The 21,671-nt window shown below is 45.6% G+C and overlaps 1 protein-coding gene across 29 annotated transcripts in view; it reads left to right on the top strand.

The window, feature by feature from the left end:
* LOC140429166 (teneurin-3) overlaps positions 1–21,671 on the top strand; it is a 3,593,949-nt gene that overhangs the window by 3,320,697 nt on the left and 251,581 nt on the right. For 28 of the 29 annotated variants that reach the window (XM_072515806.1, XM_072515811.1, XM_072515810.1 and 25 more), the window contains one exon: positions 6,933–7,055. The exons of the other annotated variant lie outside the window; for it this stretch is intronic. In XM_072515806.1, the coding sequence (XP_072371907.1) occupies positions 6,933–7,055 (123 nt within the window). The remainder of the gene's footprint in view (positions 1–6,932; positions 7,056–21,671) is intronic. 29 annotated transcript variants of the gene reach the window in all.

Below are 21,671 nucleotides of genomic sequence, written 5' to 3' on the forward strand. Positions count from 1 at the left end.
CACGTAACGATTTGCCTGGGAATTTCCTTGGAGCTGTGCTGCAGCACTGCGGTAATGACTGAAAGTTCTGGAGGAGCAACAGGAATGCAGTTGTTGGGGTCGGTTGTGGCAGGAGTCCACGACCGTGGCCATCAATTTGATTCTTGTTTTTGAAGCCCTTTATTTCAGCTCAGATTCACTCTCAAGGTCTATCGAGTTAAAAAAAATCCGGAGAGATGTAAACCAGGTTTGCGATTCGCTATCACCCCTTTTCCACAATCACATTGTGCAACTGCACACACATCCAATTGTGTGTGTAGTTCTCAGAAGAAAAGCGCCAACAACAAGATATTTATATAGCCCCTTCAATATAACAAAAGATCCCAAGGTGCTTCATGGGAGCATTATAAATCACTCAACCACTTAAGGTGATACCAGGGCAGATGGCCTAAAGCCTGATAAAGAGTTAAGAGGAGTGGGTTGAAGGAAGAAAAGGAGTGTCAGAGATGTAGTGGAGGAAGTTCAGTGCTTGAGTGCTCCAAGCAGCTGTAGGCACAGGCACCAACAGTGGAGCAATTAAAATCAGGATGCTGATAAGGCCAGAATCAGAGGAGCACAGGCATATGGGAGGTTTGTGAGGCTGGAGAGAGATTACAGTGGTTGGGAAGGGAGGAATTTGAAAACGAGGATGAAAATGTTAAAATTAAGATGTTCCTTGACTGGGAGCCAATGCACATGAGCCGGGGTGATAGGGGAATGGGACTTGTTGCAAGGACACCTGGTGATACATGTGGGTAGTTGAGTAGCTGAGATGTCAGTGCATTATGCTGGGAGTCAGCAGATCATCCAGGAGACCTCACTATAGGAGCATTCCAAAACAATGGGCCAGCTGCCTAATAGCTGCTGTTGGGTTCCCATTCATCTGGTGATCCTGAGACCTGGAAGCACGGTGTTATCATAGGAACATGGGAACATAGGAGCAGGAGTAGACATTCATCCATCAAACCTGCTCTGTCATTCAATACAATCATGGCTGATCATCCACTTCAATGCCTTTTTCCCCCACACTATCCCCATATCCCTAACCTCATAGTATTTAGAAATCTGCTTTCAATATACTCAATGACTGAGCTTCCACAGTCCCTCTGGGGTAGAGAATTCCAAAGATTCACAACCCTCTGAGCAAAAATGTCTCCTCATCTCAGTCCTAAGTGGCTTCCCCCTTATTTTGAAATTGTGTCCCCTGGTTCTGGACTCCCCAACCATAGAAAATATCTAACCTGCATGTACCCTGTTACCCTGTCTGTCCCTTTAAGTATTTTGTAAGTTTCAATGAGATTAGCTCTCATTCTTTAAAACTCAAGAGAACACAGGTCCAGTTTCCCCATTTTCTCTTTATAAGACCGTCCGGCCATCTCAGGAACAAGTCTGCTGAACCTTTGCAGCACTCCCTCTGTGGCAATAATACCTTTCCTAAGGTAAAGGCAGCAAAACACAGTACTCCAGGTGTGCCTAGCCAGGTTCTATGCAACTGAAACAGTACTTTGCTACTCCTGTACTCAAACCCTCTTGCGATAAAGGCTAAAATACCATTAGCCTCCCTAATAGCTTGCTGAAACGAGGGGCGAAATTCTCCCCAAACGGCGCGATGTCCGCCGACTGGCGCCCAAAACGGCGCCAATCAGACGGGCATCGCGCCGCCCCAAAGGTGCAGAATGCTCCGCATCTTTGGGGGCCGAGCCCCAACATTGAGGGGCTAGGCCGACGCCGGAAGGATTTCCGCCCCGCCAGCTGGCGGCTACAGCCTTTGTTGCCCCGCCAGCTGGCGCGGAAATGACATGTCGGGGCGGCGCATGCGCGGGAGCGTCAGCGGCCGCTGACAGTTTCCCGCGCATGCGCAGTGGGGAGAGTCTCTTCCGCCTCCGCCATGGTGGAGACCGTTGCGGAGGCGGAAGGGAATGAGTGCCCCCACGGCACAGGCCCGCCCGCGGATCGGTGGGCCCAGATCGCGGGCCAGGCCACCGTGGGGGCACCCCCCAGGGTCAGATCGCCCCGCGCCCCCCCCCCAGGACCCCGGAGCCCGCCCACGCTGCCTTGTCCCGCCGGTAAATAGGTACTCTAATTTACGCCGGCGGGACAGGCAATTTATCGGCGGGACTTCGGCCCATCCAGGCCGGAGAATCCAGCGGGGGGGCCCGCCAACCGGCGCGGCGCGATTCCCGCCCCCGCCGAATATCCGGTACCAGAGACTTCGGCAACCGGCGGGGGCGGGATTCACGGCGGCCAACGGCCATTCTCCGACCCGCTGGGGGGTCCGAGAATGATGCCCATGATGTTAATCTTTGGTGACTTATTGACGAAAACATCCAAGTCCCTTTGTACACTTTCTAATCTCTTATCATTTAAGAAATACTCTGCGCAATTGTTCCTCCTTCCAAAGTTGATAAACTCCTATGTTTCCATCTGCTATATTCTCATCCAGTCATTCGTCGGCCCAAACCCTCCTGAAGCTGCTTTGCATTTTCCCCACAACCGACGTTCCCACCTCACTTTGTATCATCTGTGAACTTGGAAATATTACATTTTCCCCCATGTCCAAACCATTGATATATATTATAAGCAGTTCAGGCACAAGCACCGCTCCCTACGGCACCCCACTAATCACAGGCTGCCAAAGTTAAAATGACCCATTTATTGGAAAGAGCACCCTAATTAAGGCCACGCCTCCACCCTATCCCCGTAACCCAGTAACTCCACCTAACTTGTTGGACACTAAGGAGCAATTTAGCATGGCCAATCCACTTAACCTGCACATCTTTGGACTGTGGGAGGAAACCAAAGCACCCGGAGGAAGCCCAAGCAGGCACGGGGAGAAAGAGCAAACTCCACACAGACAGTGACCCGGGTCCCTGGAGCTGTGAGGCGGCAGTGCTAACCACTGTGACACCGTGCCGCAGCAACTTGCAAAGTTAAGGAAAACGACAGCATTCCCCTCCACCCCTCCTGAGAGCGGTGGAGGCAGGGTGGTTGAATATTTTTACGGCTGAGTTAGATAGATTCTAGATTGACAAGGAAGTCAAAGGGTTATTGGGGGCAGACAGGGAAGTGCAGATGAGGTCACAATCAGACCTTACCAAATGGCGGAACAATATCAAGGGGCTGAATGGTCTACTCCTGCTCCTAATTCGTATGTTCACTTGTCAACACTACTGTCCAAATGTGACTGCACTTCAAAAGTTCTGCATTAACTTTGAGTGCTTTGGACATCTTGAGATTGTGAAAGATGCGATGTATGCAAGGTCTATATTTCTTCTTCTTTTTACTTTTATTATGAACTGCTGGGAGATTGCAGCACTGAGTGTGGATTATTGTATCTTGGTGCCTGCGGGACTCTGATCAGCATGCAGTCTTACTATGGTCTGCTCTTTGTGCGTTGCAATCAGAATTTACATTGCTAATGGAGGGCATGCACAGAAATACCAACAATTACTGCTCAGTGGTCAGGTGATGGGGGGCCCTTTTACTGTGCTTGAGGTAAATTGTTACCAATTGTTGCCAATTTTTACCTCAACTTATTCCTGATATCGCTTCACCTTTGTGAACTTTTGTTTGTTTGAGTGCAGAGATAAAGCTGCAGAGGTTTGTTCCTGTTTGTTCGAACTCCTCAGTCAGCGGGCGATAGGTTCATGAACCGATGGCAGCCAATACCTATGTCTATATGTTAAAGCCACTTTTGCCTCCGGGGTTGCACGGTCAAACCCCCCCACACACACACACGCCGGTGAGGAGAACAAAGCTTGATTGTGAACTGCTCCCTGGCAGGATCTGTGCAAGGAACAGGATCCGCAGAAGCCACACGAGGAAGTGCAGTGTCCATTCGGCCCATATTGAAGCCTGTACCATAAATCCTCATGCCTGGAATGAGGAAGCAAGCAACAAGGAATTTAAATGCGAGGAGGAGGAGGTGCTGGGATGTGGGGATTGGGGAGGGTGGGGGCAGATTTGGAATGGAACATCAAGCGAACAAGAAAACCCAGATGAAACATTTGGCGAGCACAGTCACCCCGTAGTAAAAACTCTTCGATGCTTCGGGCTCAGAATAGATTTTTTGAACCTTGCCACTTGTTACAGGCGGCAGAGCTTGAGAATGATGTTGATTAACTGAAGTGGGTAACTGAATGTCCGTGATACTCCTGGGACACTAGAAGCTTGGTAAATGCCCAAGCCTTGGTTTAAGAGAGCTTTTTTCCCTTGCAAGCCAAGTGATTTTTCTGTTATTCCTGACTGCACTAATTGATAATGCAGCATTAATAACAATTACAGTGACAGAACTGACGGCTCTTAATCTCCATGTTTTACCTTTTATCCTCTGGGCTCGCTTAAAGATTTCCAGTGTTTCTCTGAGTTTAAATTTCCTTAGGGTGCAGTAAGAGTAAGGTAAAGATTTATCAATTTAAAAAAGGACTTGAAATCTCTTGTGCCACATTTTTTGAAGACAATACATCCAAGGCAGACCCAGAATGCTCTGCGAGCAGCAAATAAACCCCTTTATTTGCAGCTCAAACTCCAGTCGGTTCGGGTGAGAGCCCTGTTATTGGAAACAGCACAGCATGCAATAAAAGTCTGAAAACTTACTCTACAATTCACTTGCTATCAGTCAGGAAGCATATGAACTCAGCAGGAGGTTTGAGATAAAGGCTAATTTATGGAGAATTATGCGAGCATAATCACACACAAACCCCAGAAGGGGTGAACATGACTATGCATCTTCCCTTCTGTGTGCTTCATCTTCATTTCTTGTTTTGATTATAGTATTCTGAGTATTTTGAAAGCCTTGCTTCCTGCTTTGCTCAAAGCTTTATGAGCCACACGTTGTGCTTTGTGTGAAATCCTGTCAGATTTAATACGGGACATGAAAGTAAACCTGTAACCGTATGTTTGTTATTCATGAGTTCCAAATATGCACACAGACTATTGCACAAGAAAAAAAGAAAAAATCAGCAGCCTAGTGTGTCATTTAGCATTAAATTAATTTGACCCTTTTGTGCTTGATATGAAATCTTTTCATCAGGTGCAGCGTTTATCTGTCATCAACATGCAAATGACTTGGCTGAAGATCACTTGGCGATGAGCCACTTGGTGTTTTTGCTCTGTCTGCGCATTGCCTGTTCCTTCCAGACAATGGGATGTCATTGATTCATTTCTTCTTTTCCACCCTCCCCAAGATAGTTTTTTTTTATACACATATATAGAGCAAGAAATATAATGAGATTTTTTTTGTGCCTTTGCTTTAACATAGACATATTTGCAATTGGCTTGTTGCAGTGAGAAAAAAGTGGCTGATATTTGCCTTTCAGAAAACGAGAGGAAAAACACTATCCTCGAGAGTACCTTCGAGCAGACATCATGGCCTTTACACCAGCGCCTGGAATGGGTTGCCTGGACGGGCATTTGAGCCCAGGCCTCATTTTAGAAACAGTGAACTGTTGTCATGGGAAGGAATTGATATTCTGCTAGAAACTGATCAAATGGGCTGTTGGCTTGCTTAACCCAAACCAGTCTTGTGATTTTGCCAATGATTTAATAATTAAACAGTTGTGAAATTAACGCCTTTTCACTCTTGATTAACCAGCAGTTGTGGACTTACTCAAGTACGTTTCTTCCCTTTCTAATACAGTCAATTATTCTTTATTGCTTCAGTAAAGTTACATGCTGGTCAGAGTAAGTCACACTTAAAAAGGAAAAGGGTATAATTTTAGGGTTTGCTGGGGATTGAATTGCTGCTTCTTCTGTTTCCAGTGTGTTCAAACAAGGTCAGTTAAAATCCAAAAACACAAGATCATTACCGCACAAGGTGGAAATAATTAAATCTTGTTTGTGATAAGTAGTCAGCTTTTTAAAAGACAGAAGGCGGAATTGTAATAGAAAAGGTAGTTTCAGGTTCTGACTGAAAACCGAGGTGTTTCTTGTTGAAAAATGATCATGATCTTGATCTTCCCAAACTTTGCCATTTTTTAGAGGGGGGGAGAGTTTATGCCTTAATGAAGGTGCGGCCTAAAGCTAACCCAGCTCCACAAAGATCGGGACTCCCTTTTTAAAGGGCAATCCGTTCTCAAAATGAAGTTAAATACCACACCCCCTCATGGACATTGGGGAACTCCCCCGAACAATGTTTGCCGGTAGCAACCCACCCCCAAGGTTCGCTAGCATTGGGGTCCTCCCCTTGGGTCTCCTTTTAGGCCCTGTCCTTGGACAGCCCTCCTTCAGACCCCACCTCTTGGCACTGCCAGTTTGGTGCCCTTGCGTTAATCTGAGGGTACTTCCCTGCTATGTCTTTGACCACGCATGTTACACTAACCTCTGAGCCCCCGGCATAGTCATCAAGTCTGTTTTTGAAGAGCAATAGCAAAGGATTGGTGCCTGGCATACAAGGATGTTGTTGTAACGGGTTTCAGGAAGGTCTCCCACTCATTGTGGGAAGGAAAAACCATGGGCGAGGAGAAACCTTATGGGCAGCACGGTAGCATAGTGGGTAGCACTGTTGCTTCACAGCTCCAGGGTCCCAGGTTTGATTCCTGGCTTGAGCCACTGTCTGTGTGGAGTCTGCACGTTCTCCCCATGTGTACGTCAGTTTCCTCCGGGTGCTCCAGTTTCCTCCCACAAGTCCTGAAAGACGTGCTGTTAGGTAATTTGGACATTCTGAATTCTCCCTCCTTTAACCCGAACAGGCGACTAGGGGCTTTTCACAGTAACGTCATTGCTGTGTTAATATAAGCCTACCTGTGACAATAAAGATTATTATTATTATTATTACTGAGGGGACTTGCTCTGAGTTTGAAATCCCGGGCAGAAATTTCACAAAAGTATCACTCCCGCAATTCTGATTTCTTCCAACCCATGTTGCCTGAACCTTGACCTTTTTGCATTTTGACATGCATTTTCTTTTTAATCAGCAATGCATCTACTCGGCCTGAACTGGCAGCTGCAGCAGGTCGAAAATTACATGTTTGAAAATGGGAAAGTGAAGACAGAGAGCTCACCAACCAATGCAGTGACATCAACTTCAGGGGATAGTGGTAAGCAATGACCTGGGTCAATATTAAGAAAAATGTGAATGAAAACTGATATCCCGTATGCATTGAGAGGGGGAGCTTTGTCCATTTGTTATTATCATCTTCTCAGAAGGTTGACTTCTGTGGATCTCTACCTCTGTCCGTATTGTGCTATCCTTCCACATTCTGTATAAGTCATCTGCGACCAGCACGTTACATCTATCATCCATTTTCTCACCTCCCATCAATCCTCCCTTCCAATAACTGCCTTTGCCTACAGTGTGCTGTGACTGAAGTATTATATCTTTCCCTCGTTGATGGTATGCACTCATTTCCTCTTTTCTCCAACCAATTCCGACACTCCCTCATTACTCTTCCTGTCTGTGTAGGACACACGGAACACCTTTTCCGATGTCCCCATCTCAAATTCATTCAGCTTGACAAAAGTCTCTTTCTTTGATGTCAACTCTGACTCTCATAGCAGAGATGGCAAGTTGAAACACCTCAACATAAGACCATAAGACATAGGAGCGGAAGTAAGGCCATTCGGCCCATCGAGTCCACTCCACCATTCAATCATGGCTGATTTCAACTCCATTTACCCGCTCTCTCTCCATAGCCCTTAATTCCTCGAGAAAAAAGACCAGAAGACATAGGAGCGGAAGTAAGGCCATTCGGCCTTTCCTAAGATTCAGGGTCAGTTTCTTTGATATTCATACAGGGGGGAGCTAGCTAACTTTAAAAAAAGGACGAGCATTTTTCACAGCTGCCAGACATTTCAAAGCGCTTTAAAGTCAATTAAATGCTTTTGAAGTGTAGTCACCGTTGTAGTATCAGAAAAATGGCAGCCAATTTACACACAGCAAGCTCCCATGAACAGCAATGCGATCATGTCCAGATGACCTGTTTTTCTGCTGCTGATTGAGGGATAAATATTGACCGTCCTTATGTCGAGGGATGATTCCACTGGTCTTCCTCAAAATAGTGCTTTGGGATCTTTTACATCCACCTGAGAGGAACGGACAGGGCATTATATTTTAATTTTTTAAAAATAGTTTAGTTTTTTAAAATTCCAATTAAGGGACAGTTTAGTGTGGCCAATCCACCGACGCTGCACATCTTTGGCGGTGCGACACATGCAGACACATGGAGAATGTGCAAACTCTACATGGACAGTAACCCGGGGCCCGGATTGAACCCGGGTACTCAGTGCCGTGAGGCAGCAGTGCTAACCACTGCGCCACTATGCCACCCCCTATATTAATATCTGATCTCTCTCCTACTGACTCAGCACTGCACAGGAATGCCAGCCTGGGCTTTGGTGATCAAGATTCTCGGTTAGACTTGAGCCAGGGACCTTGTAACTCAGGCAAGGGTGCCAACAATTGAGCCACCGCGACCACTAAAATGACATTTAGAAATTGCAACTAGATGGAACGCAGCAGACATCTATAAAAGAATGTATCCATTTGCCCTCATGACTCTATTGTCCATTGTGATAGCCAGTCATGCAAACCAGGATTGTGCCATTGTTGGATCTGGTCTTCACTGAGACATCTGCTTTGATCTGGTGGGCAGGTCAGTATATAGTAAACGGAGTAAACTATTCAACCTCTCACATTGGCCCTGTAAAGATTTCCTAACAGCAAGCTAACAACCCATCTGATCTCTTCACTCCAAATGACCGCCCCCTACCACCTTCTCACTGCACTTTTAACATCCTCTTGGACAAGCTGATAAAAGCTAGTTTCAATAATTCATCCTAAGGCAAGCATGACTGTTGATGCAGCACTCCCTTAGCTCTAGACTAGATTGTCAGTCTTGGCAATGCACACACCCTGATATGAGGTTTGAACTCATAACTTGTTGCCTCGTAGCAAGAGTGCTACGGGTTGAGCCAATTTGACTTGAGTTCCTCTTGGTTATTCAGGTGCTCAGGTTTCAGGGTTATGGGGAAATTGCTGGAGATTAGGGCTGGTTGGATAACCTTTACAAAGAGCTGGCAAACGTATGATGGGCCAGATGGCCTCCTCCTGCACTGTATGACTGTGAACTTGTCAACTGTACAAGCTGTGCTACAAAGCCACCATTTTGGAGCCTCAGGTAAGTTTAAATGGCAGTGGGTGCTATATCGACTCTCAACATAAATAGTTTTGATTCTTTCTAAATATAGAAATTAAAGTGAGGAATATAAAAACGGTGCTTGGGTCACAGGCTATAATATTTGTTATGGGCCAGGGTTTAGAGAACCCCAAAGTGTATCATGGAGCTCACCTGACCCACAACTTTTAATAGATTGTGGTATGGGGAGCACACGGCCCACTTTACAGGTGTGGTACAGCAGAAATGGAAAAGTATTTTTTTTAAACAAAACAATGTTTATTCTATGAACTCAAGTTAACCTTTTTGAAACATACAGTGAACATCTTAGCAACCATCAATTCAAATACAACCCCCAAAGAATACAGCACTTAAGTAATCCTTATTAACTTCCCAAACAACATCCAGAAGACAGAAGGAACACCTTTTAACAGAAGCACATCAGGTTTACACTCACTACTGAAAACATTTATAATTCTGAATTCACCAAATGATCAAGGGATAGTCTTTTGATGGCAGAGAGATCAACAGTGCACCTGCTCTGTCTGGCTTCAGCTCCAACACTGAAAACGAAACTAAAACACACCCTGCAGCAAACAGCCTAAAATGAAAGTGAAAAGCTGACAGACAGCCCAGCTCCACCCACACTCTGACATCACTGATAAACACCCATTTCTTAAAGGTACATTTCTTAAACACCCATTTCTTAAAGGTACTCTCACATGACACGTTCCCCCCCCCAAGAAAAAAAACCACATCAACTTCAAGATGGTTTCATTTTTCACCTCTTCACTATCCTTTAACAAATGCACACAGTAAATATGCTTTTTCGTTTCAAAAATAAACACACGCAAACAGGTATAATAATATAGTCCTTTTTTTTTCGTTCTTCTTCCTCCAACTGAAACTGCTTCCGTTCATCACATTGGTGACAAAGCATCGGCTATCACGTTTTCTCGTCCTGCCACATGTACTATTTTAAAATGAAATGGATGTAACAATAAACGCCAGCGAAAAAGCCTTGCATTGTTATTCCGGAATCGCTCCAAAAACGTCAACGGATTATGATCAGTATATATAACGGTGTCAGACGGATTGCTGGTCACATCAATGTGAAAACGTTGCAAAGCCAGCACCAAACTCAAAGTCTCCTTCTCCATCGTTGAATAGTTTTTCTGGTGAGAATTCAATTTCTTTGAAAAATAACCAATAGGCCGCTCTAGCCCTTCGTCGTCGTCTTGTAGAAGCACTGCACCTACACCCACATCACTCGCATCAACCATTTCAATGGTTTTGTATAATTTGGGATGGCCAACACAGGAGCAGTGGTTAACACAGCCTTCACTCCGCTGTCCACTGGAATTTGTTACGCTTTATGAGCAAGTCCGTCAGTGGAGTGACCACACTGCTAAAATTCGGTACAAATTTCTGGTAAAATCCACTCATACCAAGAATTCGTATTATTTCGCGTCGTGTCGAGGGTATCTAAAACTCCCCAATAACTTTTGTTTTCGCATCCCGTGGGGCCATTCGACCCTGTCCGATTGTATGGCCAAGGAAAGTGACTTGGGCCTTTCCAAATTTATGTTTGGCTAGGTTTATCACCAAACCCGCCTCCTGAAGTCGATCGAATAACTCCATCAGATGTTTTAAATGTTCTGTCCATGTCTGGCTGAAAATGACCAGATCGTCGATGTATACCGTGTAGAGACATTGCAATTAGTTGTCTCATTTATGTGAAGTATCCATTAATTGACACTGATATGTAAAGGGGCTTCAGGTGGCCTCTGTCAGGTGATGTATAGTGAGAGTTTTGTGCAAAGGCTGTTGGAAGGAAATAAATGTGTGTTTGTGAAAAAGGAACAGAACTTTAGACTCTTCATATCACAGCAACTAAAACGTCTAACATACCGCACAATTGGGTAATCCTGAAACAACTTTGTTAGTTAACCGTTGAAATGTGGCTGGGGCGTTTTTCATGCCAAATGGCATAACTTTGAATTGGTATATACCATCTGGAGTCACAAAAGCTGAAATCTCCTTCACACTTTCGGATAAAGGTACCTGCCAGTAATCTTTAAGTAAATCCAGTTTGGAAATAAAAGCTGATTGTCCCACTTTCTCACTGCAATCCTCCAAATGTGGGATACGATAAGAGTCCGTTCTTGTAACTGCATTAACCTTTCTATAGTCTACACACAACCGTTGGGTACCATCCGGTTTAGGCACCATCACTAAGGGTGAGCTCCATTGGCTGCAACCCACTTCAATTATGCCATTTTTAAGCATACTCTCAATCTGTTTGTTAACCTGTGCTTATTTCAAAGGGGTAAGTCTGTATGGATGTTGTTTAATTGGAACAGCATTTCCCACATCTACATCATGTATAGCCATTTTAGTACTTCCCAATTTATCTCCACAAACCTGCCCATGTGATATCAAAAATTCTTTCAGGTCAGTTCATTTTTCCTCTGGAAGGTAACTCAACAATTTATCCCAATTTTTAAGAAAATCCTCGTTTTCCAATTTAATTTGAGGTATGTCAAGTTCACAGTCATCTGGATTTGGTTCGTCACTTTGAGTTAGAATCATTAAAACCTCCTCCTTTTCCTCTCTTTCCCTTTCAAAGTACCTTTTAAGCATATTCACATGACACACTCGGTGAGTCTTCCTTCTGTCTGGTGTTTTTACCACATAATTCACCTCACTTAATTTCCTTTCAATCTGATAAGGTCCACAAAACCTAGCTTTTAAAGGTTCACCTACCACTGGTAACAACACTAAAGCTTTGGGCGCAATTCTCCCATCGGGAGACTTAAGTCCCGACGTCGGAGTGAAAACCGGAGTGTTTCACTTCGGCGTCAAGAGGCCGCTCTCAGCCCCCTATTCTCCCGCCCCCGGAGGGGCTAGTAGCAGCGTCGCGTCATTAACGCGCGCCGGGCCTTGGCGCCATGTAAAAGCGGCGGCGCATAAATTACGTCAACCGCACATGCGCGGGTTAGCTGGCGTTAACCTGCGCATGCACGGTTGCCGTCCTCCGCAAGGCCGCCCCGCAAGAAGTTGTCGGATGGATCTTGCGGGGCGGCGGAGGAAAGGAGGTCCTCCTTCAGAGAGGCCGGCCCGCCGATCGGTGGGCACCGAACGCGGGCCAGACCCCTTTTGAGGCCACCCCTGGTGCAGGAATCCCCCCCCCCCTCTCCACAGGCCGCCCCCCCCAGCGTTCCCGCGCTGTTCCCGCCGTCAGCGACCAGGTGTGGACAGCGCTGGCAGGAAGCCGTTGTGTTGGGCAGGCCGCTCGGCCCATCCAGGCCGGAGAATCGCCGCACGCCCTTTACAACGGTGAGCGGCGATTCTCCCAGCGGCCAGCCGTGTTTCTCGCCGCGCCGTTTTGGGGGGGGGGTGGGAGAATCATGTGCGGGTACCGGGGCGGCGTGGTGGGACTCGCGCGGTGCCCCAGCGATTCCCCCACCCGGCGTTGGGGGGGGGGGGGGGAGGGGGAGAATTCCGCCCTTTATCTCCAATGGCAAAACTACGAACTTTGGATTTCTTGTCCGCTACCCATTTCATCACATTTTGTGCAACTTTTAAATGTTGTCTAGCCAATTCACCTGCTCTATTTAATCGATCCCTAAAATTTGATACGTAATCCAATAATGTAATTTCCGATTTCGCACTCAACAATTTTTCCTTAATCAATTTAAATGGTCCTCTTACCTCATAACCAAAAATTTGTTCAAAAGGACTAAATTTGTTTGATTCATCCCTAATTGCAAACAGCACGAATGGAATTCCTTTATCCCAATCCTCTGGATAATCTTGACAATAAGCCCTCAACATTGTCTTTAATGTCTGATGCCACCTTTCTAACGCTCCCTGCGATTCTGGATGATACGCAGTTGATTTAAATTGTTTTATTCCTAAGCTATCCATAACTTCTTTGAATAACTTTGAGGTAAAATTCGATCCTTGATCCGATTGTATTTCTGTGGGTAGTCCATATAGAACATAGAACATAGAACCGTACAGCACAGAACAGGCCCTCCGGCCCTCGATGTTGTGCTGAGCATTGTCCGAAACCAATATCAAGCTATCCCACCCCCTGTCATTCTGGTGTGCTCCATGTGCCTATCCAATAACCGCTTGAAGGTTCCTAAAGTGTCCAACTCCACTATCACAGCAGGCAGTCCATTCCACACTCTAACCACTCTCTGAGTAAAGAACCTATTTCCGACATCCCTCCTATATCTCCCGCCCTGAATCTAGACACATCCATTATCGTCAAAAGATATTGATTCCCACTTTTTGTTTTAGGAAGCGGTCCTATGCAATCAATTAGGACCGTTGTAAAAGGTTCCTCAAATGCTGGAACGGGTATTAAGGGCGCTAGTTTTATCACTGCGTGAGGTTTCCCTACCACTTGACATGTGTGACATGATTGACAAAATTTAAGTACATCTTTATGTAGTCCAGGCCAATAAAAATGTTTTTGGATTTTAGCTTGAGTTTTTCTTATTCCCAAATGACCTCCCACTGGTAGCTCATGTGCAACTCGCAACACCTCCTTTCTATATCCTACCGGCAATACTACTTGATGAACTCCTGCCCACTTTTCATCCGCCTGCATATGTAAAGGTCTCCATTTTCTCATCAAGACATCACTTTTACGGTAATAACACTCTGGCATACACGCCGATTCCTCTTCCGTATATGCTGTCTGATACATCCGTTTTATTTCTATATCCTTCTGTTGTAACTCCGCCAATTTTCCTGAACTAAAAATATCCGCCTGATCCTCCCTGTTCTTGTTCATTTCTAACCATCTGATCAAAAATCGTTTCTGATAATTGCACTTCACCTTTATCTTCACTCTTTGATTTCTCCTCTTGTTTTAACCTGTGACTTTGTGACCTTGTTACTACCCAATCCAGAAAAATCCCAGGATATTCGTCCTTCAACACTTCAGTTGTCTGATTCTCCACTGGCTTATCAACCACAGTAGGCATCACTCCCACCTTCAATCCAGCTTCATCATTACCCATGATAAACTGTATTCCTGGACAAGATAGTTTCTCTATTACTCCTACTACCATTTCACCACTCTTCACTGGACTTTCCAACCTTACCTTATATAATGGAACACTACTCCTCTCGCTCTGAATTCCACATTTCATCACCTTTTCCGGCAACATTCTTCCCAAACTACATAACTCCTCATCTCTTACCATTAATGATTGACTAGCTCCTGTATCTCTTAAAATTGTGACTTCTTTACCTGCTCCTCCTGATACACATGAGTAAACTTTACACACAAGTAAATTATTTAAAGAGATCTGGCACCTTCTTATCAATCACCTCTTGATCAGGCTGTACAATATTTTGCACCTCCTTCGCTTCACTTGGGCTTTCCTTTACAACTTTCACAAACCCCACTGTCTTATCCTGTTTTACCATATCAGCCTTCCCAATGCTTTTCTTCAACCACCAACACTGTGACTTTACATGGCCTAGTTTATTACAGTGAAAACATTTGAAACTTTTCATTTCTTTTCCACCCTCCTGGATTTCTTTTTAAATCTGAGGTACATTCTTCTTATTATCTCTCATCAGATCACCTTTAACTTTACCACTTGAGTATTTCTCATGTCCCCAGGTTTGATCCCTCACAGGCTGAAACTGATGTCGGAAACCAAACTTTGATTTATCAACTAATTCACAATCATCTGCCATTTCTGCTGCTAACCTTGCAGTTTTAACCCTCTGCTCTTCCACATGAGTTCTCACTACATCAGGAATTGAATTTTTAAACTCCTCGAAAAGTATAATTTCTCCGAGAGCTTCATACGTTTGATCTATTTTCAAAGCCGTTATCCACCTCTTTACTCTGTTTTATCCTTTCAAACTCCATGTATGTTTGACCAAATTCTTTCCTTAAATTTCTAAACCTTTGTCTGTAGGCTTCAGGCACTACTTCACATGCACCTAAGATTGATTTTTTCACCTCCTCATACGTCCCAGATACATCCTCCGGTAGTGATGCAAACACTTCACTAGCCCTACCGATCAGCTTTGTTTGAATCAGTAATACCCACATGTCCTGTGGCCATTTAATTTTTTTAGCTACCTTCTCAAATGAAATGAAAAAGGCTTCTACCTCCTTCTCATTAAACCTTGGCAATGCTTGGACATATTTAAATAGATCCCCACCAAGCCTTCGACTATGACGCACTTTCTCACTATCCTCAAAACAGTGTTTATTCTGTGAACTCAAGTTAACCTTTTGAAACATACAGTGAACATCTTAGCAACCATCAATTCAAATACAACCCCCAAAGAATACAACACTAAGTAATCCTTAATAACTTCCCAAACAACATCCAGAAGACAGAAGAAACACCTTTGAACAGAAGCACATCAGGTTTACATTCACTACTGAAAACATTTATAATTCTGAATTCACCAAATGATCAAGAGATAGTCTTTTGATGGCAGAGAGATCAACAGTCACCTGCTCTGTCTGGCTTCAGCTCCAACACTGAAAACGAAACTAAAACACACCCTGCAGCAAACAGCCTAAAATGAAAGTAAGAAGCTGACAGTCAGCCCAGCTCCACCCACACTCTGACATCACTGATAAACACCCATTTCTTAAAGGTACATTTCTTAAACACCCATTTCTTAAAGGTACTCTCACATGACATAATCAATGAGGAGTCCTGATAGGTAAGTCCAAGAAGTTTATTCCTTACTCACAGTAAGTCCACACAGTGGTGAAGAGCACATCTAGTCCCAGCCGGAACCATCCCGAAGATGCCAGCTCCCTTCTGAGCTAGCTTTAGTCTCATGGATAATGAGATAGTTGGTCCACTCAAGGGCAAAGGAGGAAAATTATGTGTAGAACCAGAGGAAGTAGGTGATGTCCTTAATGAGTATTTTGCATCGGTATTCACAAAGGAGAGAGACACGTTGATTGGTGGTATCTCAGAGGGATGTGGAAACACTTTAGAACAGGCCGTTAATACGAGGGAGGAAGTGTTAGGTGTGTTAAAAAGCATTAAGGAGGACAAATCCCCAGGGCTAGATGGCATCTATCCCAGATTACTGAGGGAGACAAGAGATGAAATTGCTGGGTCTCTGACAGAAATCTTTGTGTCCTCATTGGCCACAGATGAGATCCCAGAGGATTGGAGGATAGCCAATGTTGTACCATTATTTAAGAAGGGTTGCAAGTATAATCCGGATAATTATATACCAGTGAGCTTGACGTCAGTGATAGTGAAATTGTTGGAAAAGCTTCTTAGAGTTGGGATCTATGCACATTTGTACGAGGGAGGTCATGTCTCACTAATTTGATTGAATTGTTCGAGGAGGTGACAAAAATAATTGACGAGGAAAGGGCTGTGGATGTTGTCTACATGGACTTTAGCAAAACATTTGATAAGGTCCCTCATGGCAGGCTGCTGCAAAAGATTGGATCACATGGGGTCAGGGGTGAACTAGCTGGATGGATCCAGAACTGGCTTGGCCATAGAAGACAAGAGGGTAGGAGTGGAAGAGTGTTTTTCCGAATGGAGGTCTGTAACTAGGGAACTGGGACCTCTGCTCTTTGTAGTATATATAAATGACTTGGAAGAAAATGTAGCGGGTCTGATAAGCAAATTTGCGAATGATACTAAGATTGCAGGAGTTGCGGATATTGATGAAGATTGTCAGAGAATACAACAGGATATAGATAGGCTGTAAAATTGGGCTGAGAAATGGCAGATGGAATTTAACCCAGACAAATGCGAGGTGATGCATTTTGGTAGGTCCAACTCAGGTGGGAGCTATAAAAGAAAAATGGTAGAACCATTAGGAACATAGAGACACAGAGAGATCTAGGTGTGCAGGTCCACAGATCCTTAAAAATGGCAGCACAGATGGAAATGGTGGTAAAGAAAGCATATGGCATGCTTGACTTCATAGGACGGCATATTGAGTATAAAAGCTCGAAAATTATGTTGCAGTTGTATAGAACGTTGGTTAGGCCACATTTGGAATACTTGTCCAATTCTGGTCACCGCACTACCAGAAGTACGTGGAGACTTTGGAGAGAGTACAGAAAAGGTTGCCAGGATGTTGTCTGGTATGGAGGATATTAGCTATGAGGAGAGATTGAATAAACTGGGATTGTTCTCCCTAGAGAGACATAGGCTGAGAGGCAACCTGATAGAAGTTTATAAAATTATTAGGGTTATAGATAGGGTGAACAGTTGGAGGCTTTTTCTCAGGGCGGAAATTACAATTACAAGGGGGCACATGTTCAAAGTGAGGGGGGAGAGGTTCAGTGGAGATGTGCGGGGTAAATATTTTACATGGAGAGTGGTGGTGGCCTGGAATGCACTGCCAAGTGAGGTGGCTGAGGCAGATACAATAGCGACCTTTAGGACTTATCTGGATAGGCACATTAACAGATAGGGTATAGAAGGATACATGCTGTTGGTCTAGATGGGACACGGGATGGATTCTCCTCTCGTCGACGATCGGCCGGAGAATCCATTTTTATGGCGGAAGCAGAGGCACTGTTTTGCCGATGCTCCGCCCCTTAAAAACGGCGTATTCGAGGAGTACGCCGAGCGCCATCGGGACCTCACCTGAGGCCCTCCCCTGATTGCCCCCGAAGGGCCAAGTCCTCGACAGCATGGGACGTGTGTCCTCTCACTTTTCCTGGCCCTTGCGTGACGGCTACGGACTCTGTCCAGCACCGCCACAGTTGGGGCGGGGACCCGTTCCGCTGGCGGGGGGGGAGAGGGGGGGGGTTTCGGGGAGGCACAATCTGGCAGGCCAGGTCCACGTGCAGCCGGCGCCATGTTGTACGGGACGGCTGCCGTGCGTGTGCGGCCACGAACCCAGCCATTCTGCGTCATTTTGGCAGGTAAATCCAGGGGCTTTACGTGGCGCGGCAGCTAGCCACCCACTGGGTGGACCCTCTGTGCCCGGGCGGCATCGACATTTTGGTCGTAAGACCAGGTGCATCCTGCGTACATAGCTGCAGAATCAGAGAATCCAGCCCAAAGTGTTGATGCCGGGACTGAATTGCGTGTGGTTCACACGCCTGTTGGGGCGATATTTGTGGAGACATTTAGGGGATGTTAATCGCCAGCTCTCTACTGGCATGAGGTCTGAGCAATTCCCGGATAGTGCCGGAGTCAGCGCCAAAGAGCCGTGAGTCAGCGCCAAAGAGTCTGAGGTGGACCCATAGCTCCATGCCAGTGAGGAGAGGAGAGATACCCTCTTCCCCAGAGTGGGCCGCAGACTCAAGCCTGCCCTCCTGATCACTGCCTAGGGGGTGGCAGAGGAGGCAGTCAGTGCTGCCAGTGTCACCCGGAGAAGCTGGTGATCCAGAGGGAGGGGCGGTGCAGGTGTCCTCTGGTTAGAGTGAACTCTGCTGATCCCCTGCTTCCTCTGCAATGGGACTGCCAACATCTGGTGGGCTCCTTTCTTTTAAAATTTAGAGTACCCAATTATTCTTTTTTCCAATTAATGGGGAATTTAGCATGACCAATCTACCAAGCCTGCAGATCTTTGGATTGTGGGGGGGGGGAGACCTACGCAAACACAGGGAGAATGCGCAAACTCTACACAGACAATGACCCGAGGCCGGGATTGACCCGGGCCTCAGCACCGTGAGACAGCTGCTGGGCTCCTGATTGAGCTTGGTTTTGACGATTCGGTTGGGGTAATAGTAATAAAAATAATAATCTTTATTGTCACAAGTAGGCACTGCAATGAAGTTACTGTGAAAAGTCCCTAGTCGCCACATTCCGGCGCCTGTTCGGGAACACTGAGGGAGAATTCAGAATGAGGGTGTCCAGAGGGGCACCCTGAGTGGGCTCCCAGCTGACCAGAGGCCTTCTGAGCATTTAAAGGACACAGTAAGAACTCAGCAGTGTGAGCAGCCAGCAACCTGGAAGTAGCACCAGAGGGGTGGTTTTAAAAGACAGACTGCAGCAATGGTGGTCTGAGCCAGGCCACCCCGATCCTGAGGGGGACACCCCAGGTTCACGGACCTGGCACCAAGTCACTACCCGCAACTGCTCCCAGCCCGGACAGCAAGCCCGACAGTTTGCAATGGTTTTCAGTATTTTTAACCTCAAGCTGTCCCTCGGCAGCCATGGTTCCCAGTCCACGTTTGTTAATATTTGTGGTACTTGGTGCCCACGAGACATCCGCCCGAGAGGAGCGGAGCATCGTGGAAGGGTGGAGCATACTGTGTCCAACCCGCTAATCACATTTAAATACATGTAAATGACTGTTTAGCATGCCCCCGCCGGCGCGGGCTGCAAACCTCGTTATCACCACCAGTGAGGGACCGGAGCATGGCACGCGAATCGGCGCCGGGGGCGGACCACGATTTTGGCCGGTTGCCCGTTTCCCCACCCGATCGCGGTCCGCGCTGGCGGCATTGTGAGGCGGAGATATTGTCCAATGTTGGTGTCTTTAAGTAAAAGGCTGTTAAGCGGAACATTCTGGTTATCAGTGATCTTTTACTTAGAAATCTGAAATATTCACCCTGTTTTCATTTTATGGTGCTGAAAGCTGACTGTGTAATTGAATGTTATTTGCAGTGATAGCAATTTACAATTTGATACTCAGTTGGGTGAATTTTATGTTGAATTGTGAAATAGTTTTACATCCCAAAACACGTGTGCACGCACACAGTCACGCACACAGTCACAATCACAAACACACACATACATTCACTGACAATCACACACTCACAGATAATCGCACACACACACACTCACACAGTCACAAATACTCACTCTCCCACACACAGACACACGCACAGAAACACTCATACACACACAAGCGCACTTTCTCACAATCACAAACTCACTCCCACACACAATTGCACTCACAGTCAAACAGTCGCAAGCACACACAATCACAGAATCACATGTGCATAATCACAACCTCACACACACAATTGCACGCACACACAATCACACTCACACACACCCACAATCACTCACACTCGTACTTTCACAAACACGCAGACAATCACACGCAATTGCACTCACACACACTTACACAATCACACACTCAAAAGACACAGAATCACATACGCACCATCACAACCTCACACACATGCTTATACAAAGGGGAGGGGGTGGAGCAATGGTATTTGTAGTGATCTCTGTATATGAATATACATGATCAATGTATGTAAATGTAGTACAGTTAATTCAATACTAGATGTCTCACTTCAGATGGTATAAAAATAACTTTCCCGCTCTTTCTGAGAGAGTGTGCTTCAGGAGAGTGAACAGACAAGACATAGAATAGCTGGAGAGCGAAGTTATAAGTTATTTCACTATTACATTGTATGATTGGTTATCTTTATTGTATTTTATTTCTTTTACTCGTTGAGTATTAAGTACAAAGGACTCATAAAATATTATTTATATTATCATTAAATTAGTTCATCTTTAAAAGAAGACTATTGTTTATTTCATCAACTCGGCTGGTTCAAAGAGTAATATATATATTACGTAACAGTATTGCCACTGGATTAATAATCCAGAGACTGGGGTAATGCTCTGAGGACCAGGGTTCAAATCCTACCACATCAGATGGTGAAATTTGAATTCAATAAAAAACTGGAACTAAAAGTCTAATGATGATCAGGGAACTAGTGTTGATTGTCATTTTAAAAAAAGGAATCTGAGCTGAGGAGGGATGCTCCATTCCTGCGGCTCCGTCTTTCTCTGCGGCGCGCCATTCGCTGGCGGCGGGATTCTACCTTCCCATTGTACAATTTCCCATTGTAACTACCCCGTGCCAACGGGAAACCCGCAGACGGGTGCAAGTGTGCACTGCTGGTGGAAAAAATAAATCACAACGACCAGAGAATTCCGACCCTGGTACGGCCTACAGGTGAATCCAGGTCCACAGTAATGTGGTTGACTCTTAAATGTCCTCTGAAATGGGCGAACTGCTCAGATCAAAGGCAAATAAGGATGGGCAATAAAATCTGGCCCAGTCTGCGGCACCTCACATCACGTGAATGAATAGAAAAAAAACACACGCTCTCACTCAGCTGCACATACAATCGCACAACCATGTTCACATTCACACATGCGCACTTGTACTTCGTATATCAGAAGCTAAACTTTATTGGCCTAAATTGGGTTGGATAGTCAAATGGGACGGTGGCATAGTGCTGCCACATTTCACCACTCGTCCCTCATGGGGAAAACCGTGACTGGCTGTCCCTCCCCTTCTGCCACATGAAAATGCCGACAGTGACTCTTCCCAACTATTTCCCATCCCATCAACCTCTTAATCTCTGCTCATTGGACCATCTGGTAAGAGACATCCTTAGGCCTGGGATAGCAGTGGGCTTGGCCCAAATTACTCCCCGACAATGGAAAGTCCCTCAAAGCGGACCTGGCAACAGTTTTGGCTGTGGCTCCAGGGACTATCGTCGTTTTCATCCCACCCTGATTTCCCTTATTGGCAGAAGCTGGAACCCCACCAGGTGCAGCCTCCCAGACAAAG

The sequence above is a fragment of the Scyliorhinus torazame genome, chromosome 9 (genome assembly GCF_047496885.1).
Source record: "Scyliorhinus torazame isolate Kashiwa2021f chromosome 9, sScyTor2.1, whole genome shotgun sequence".
In the NCBI taxonomy this organism is placed as follows: Eukaryota; Metazoa; Chordata; class Chondrichthyes; order Carcharhiniformes; family Scyliorhinidae; genus Scyliorhinus; species Scyliorhinus torazame.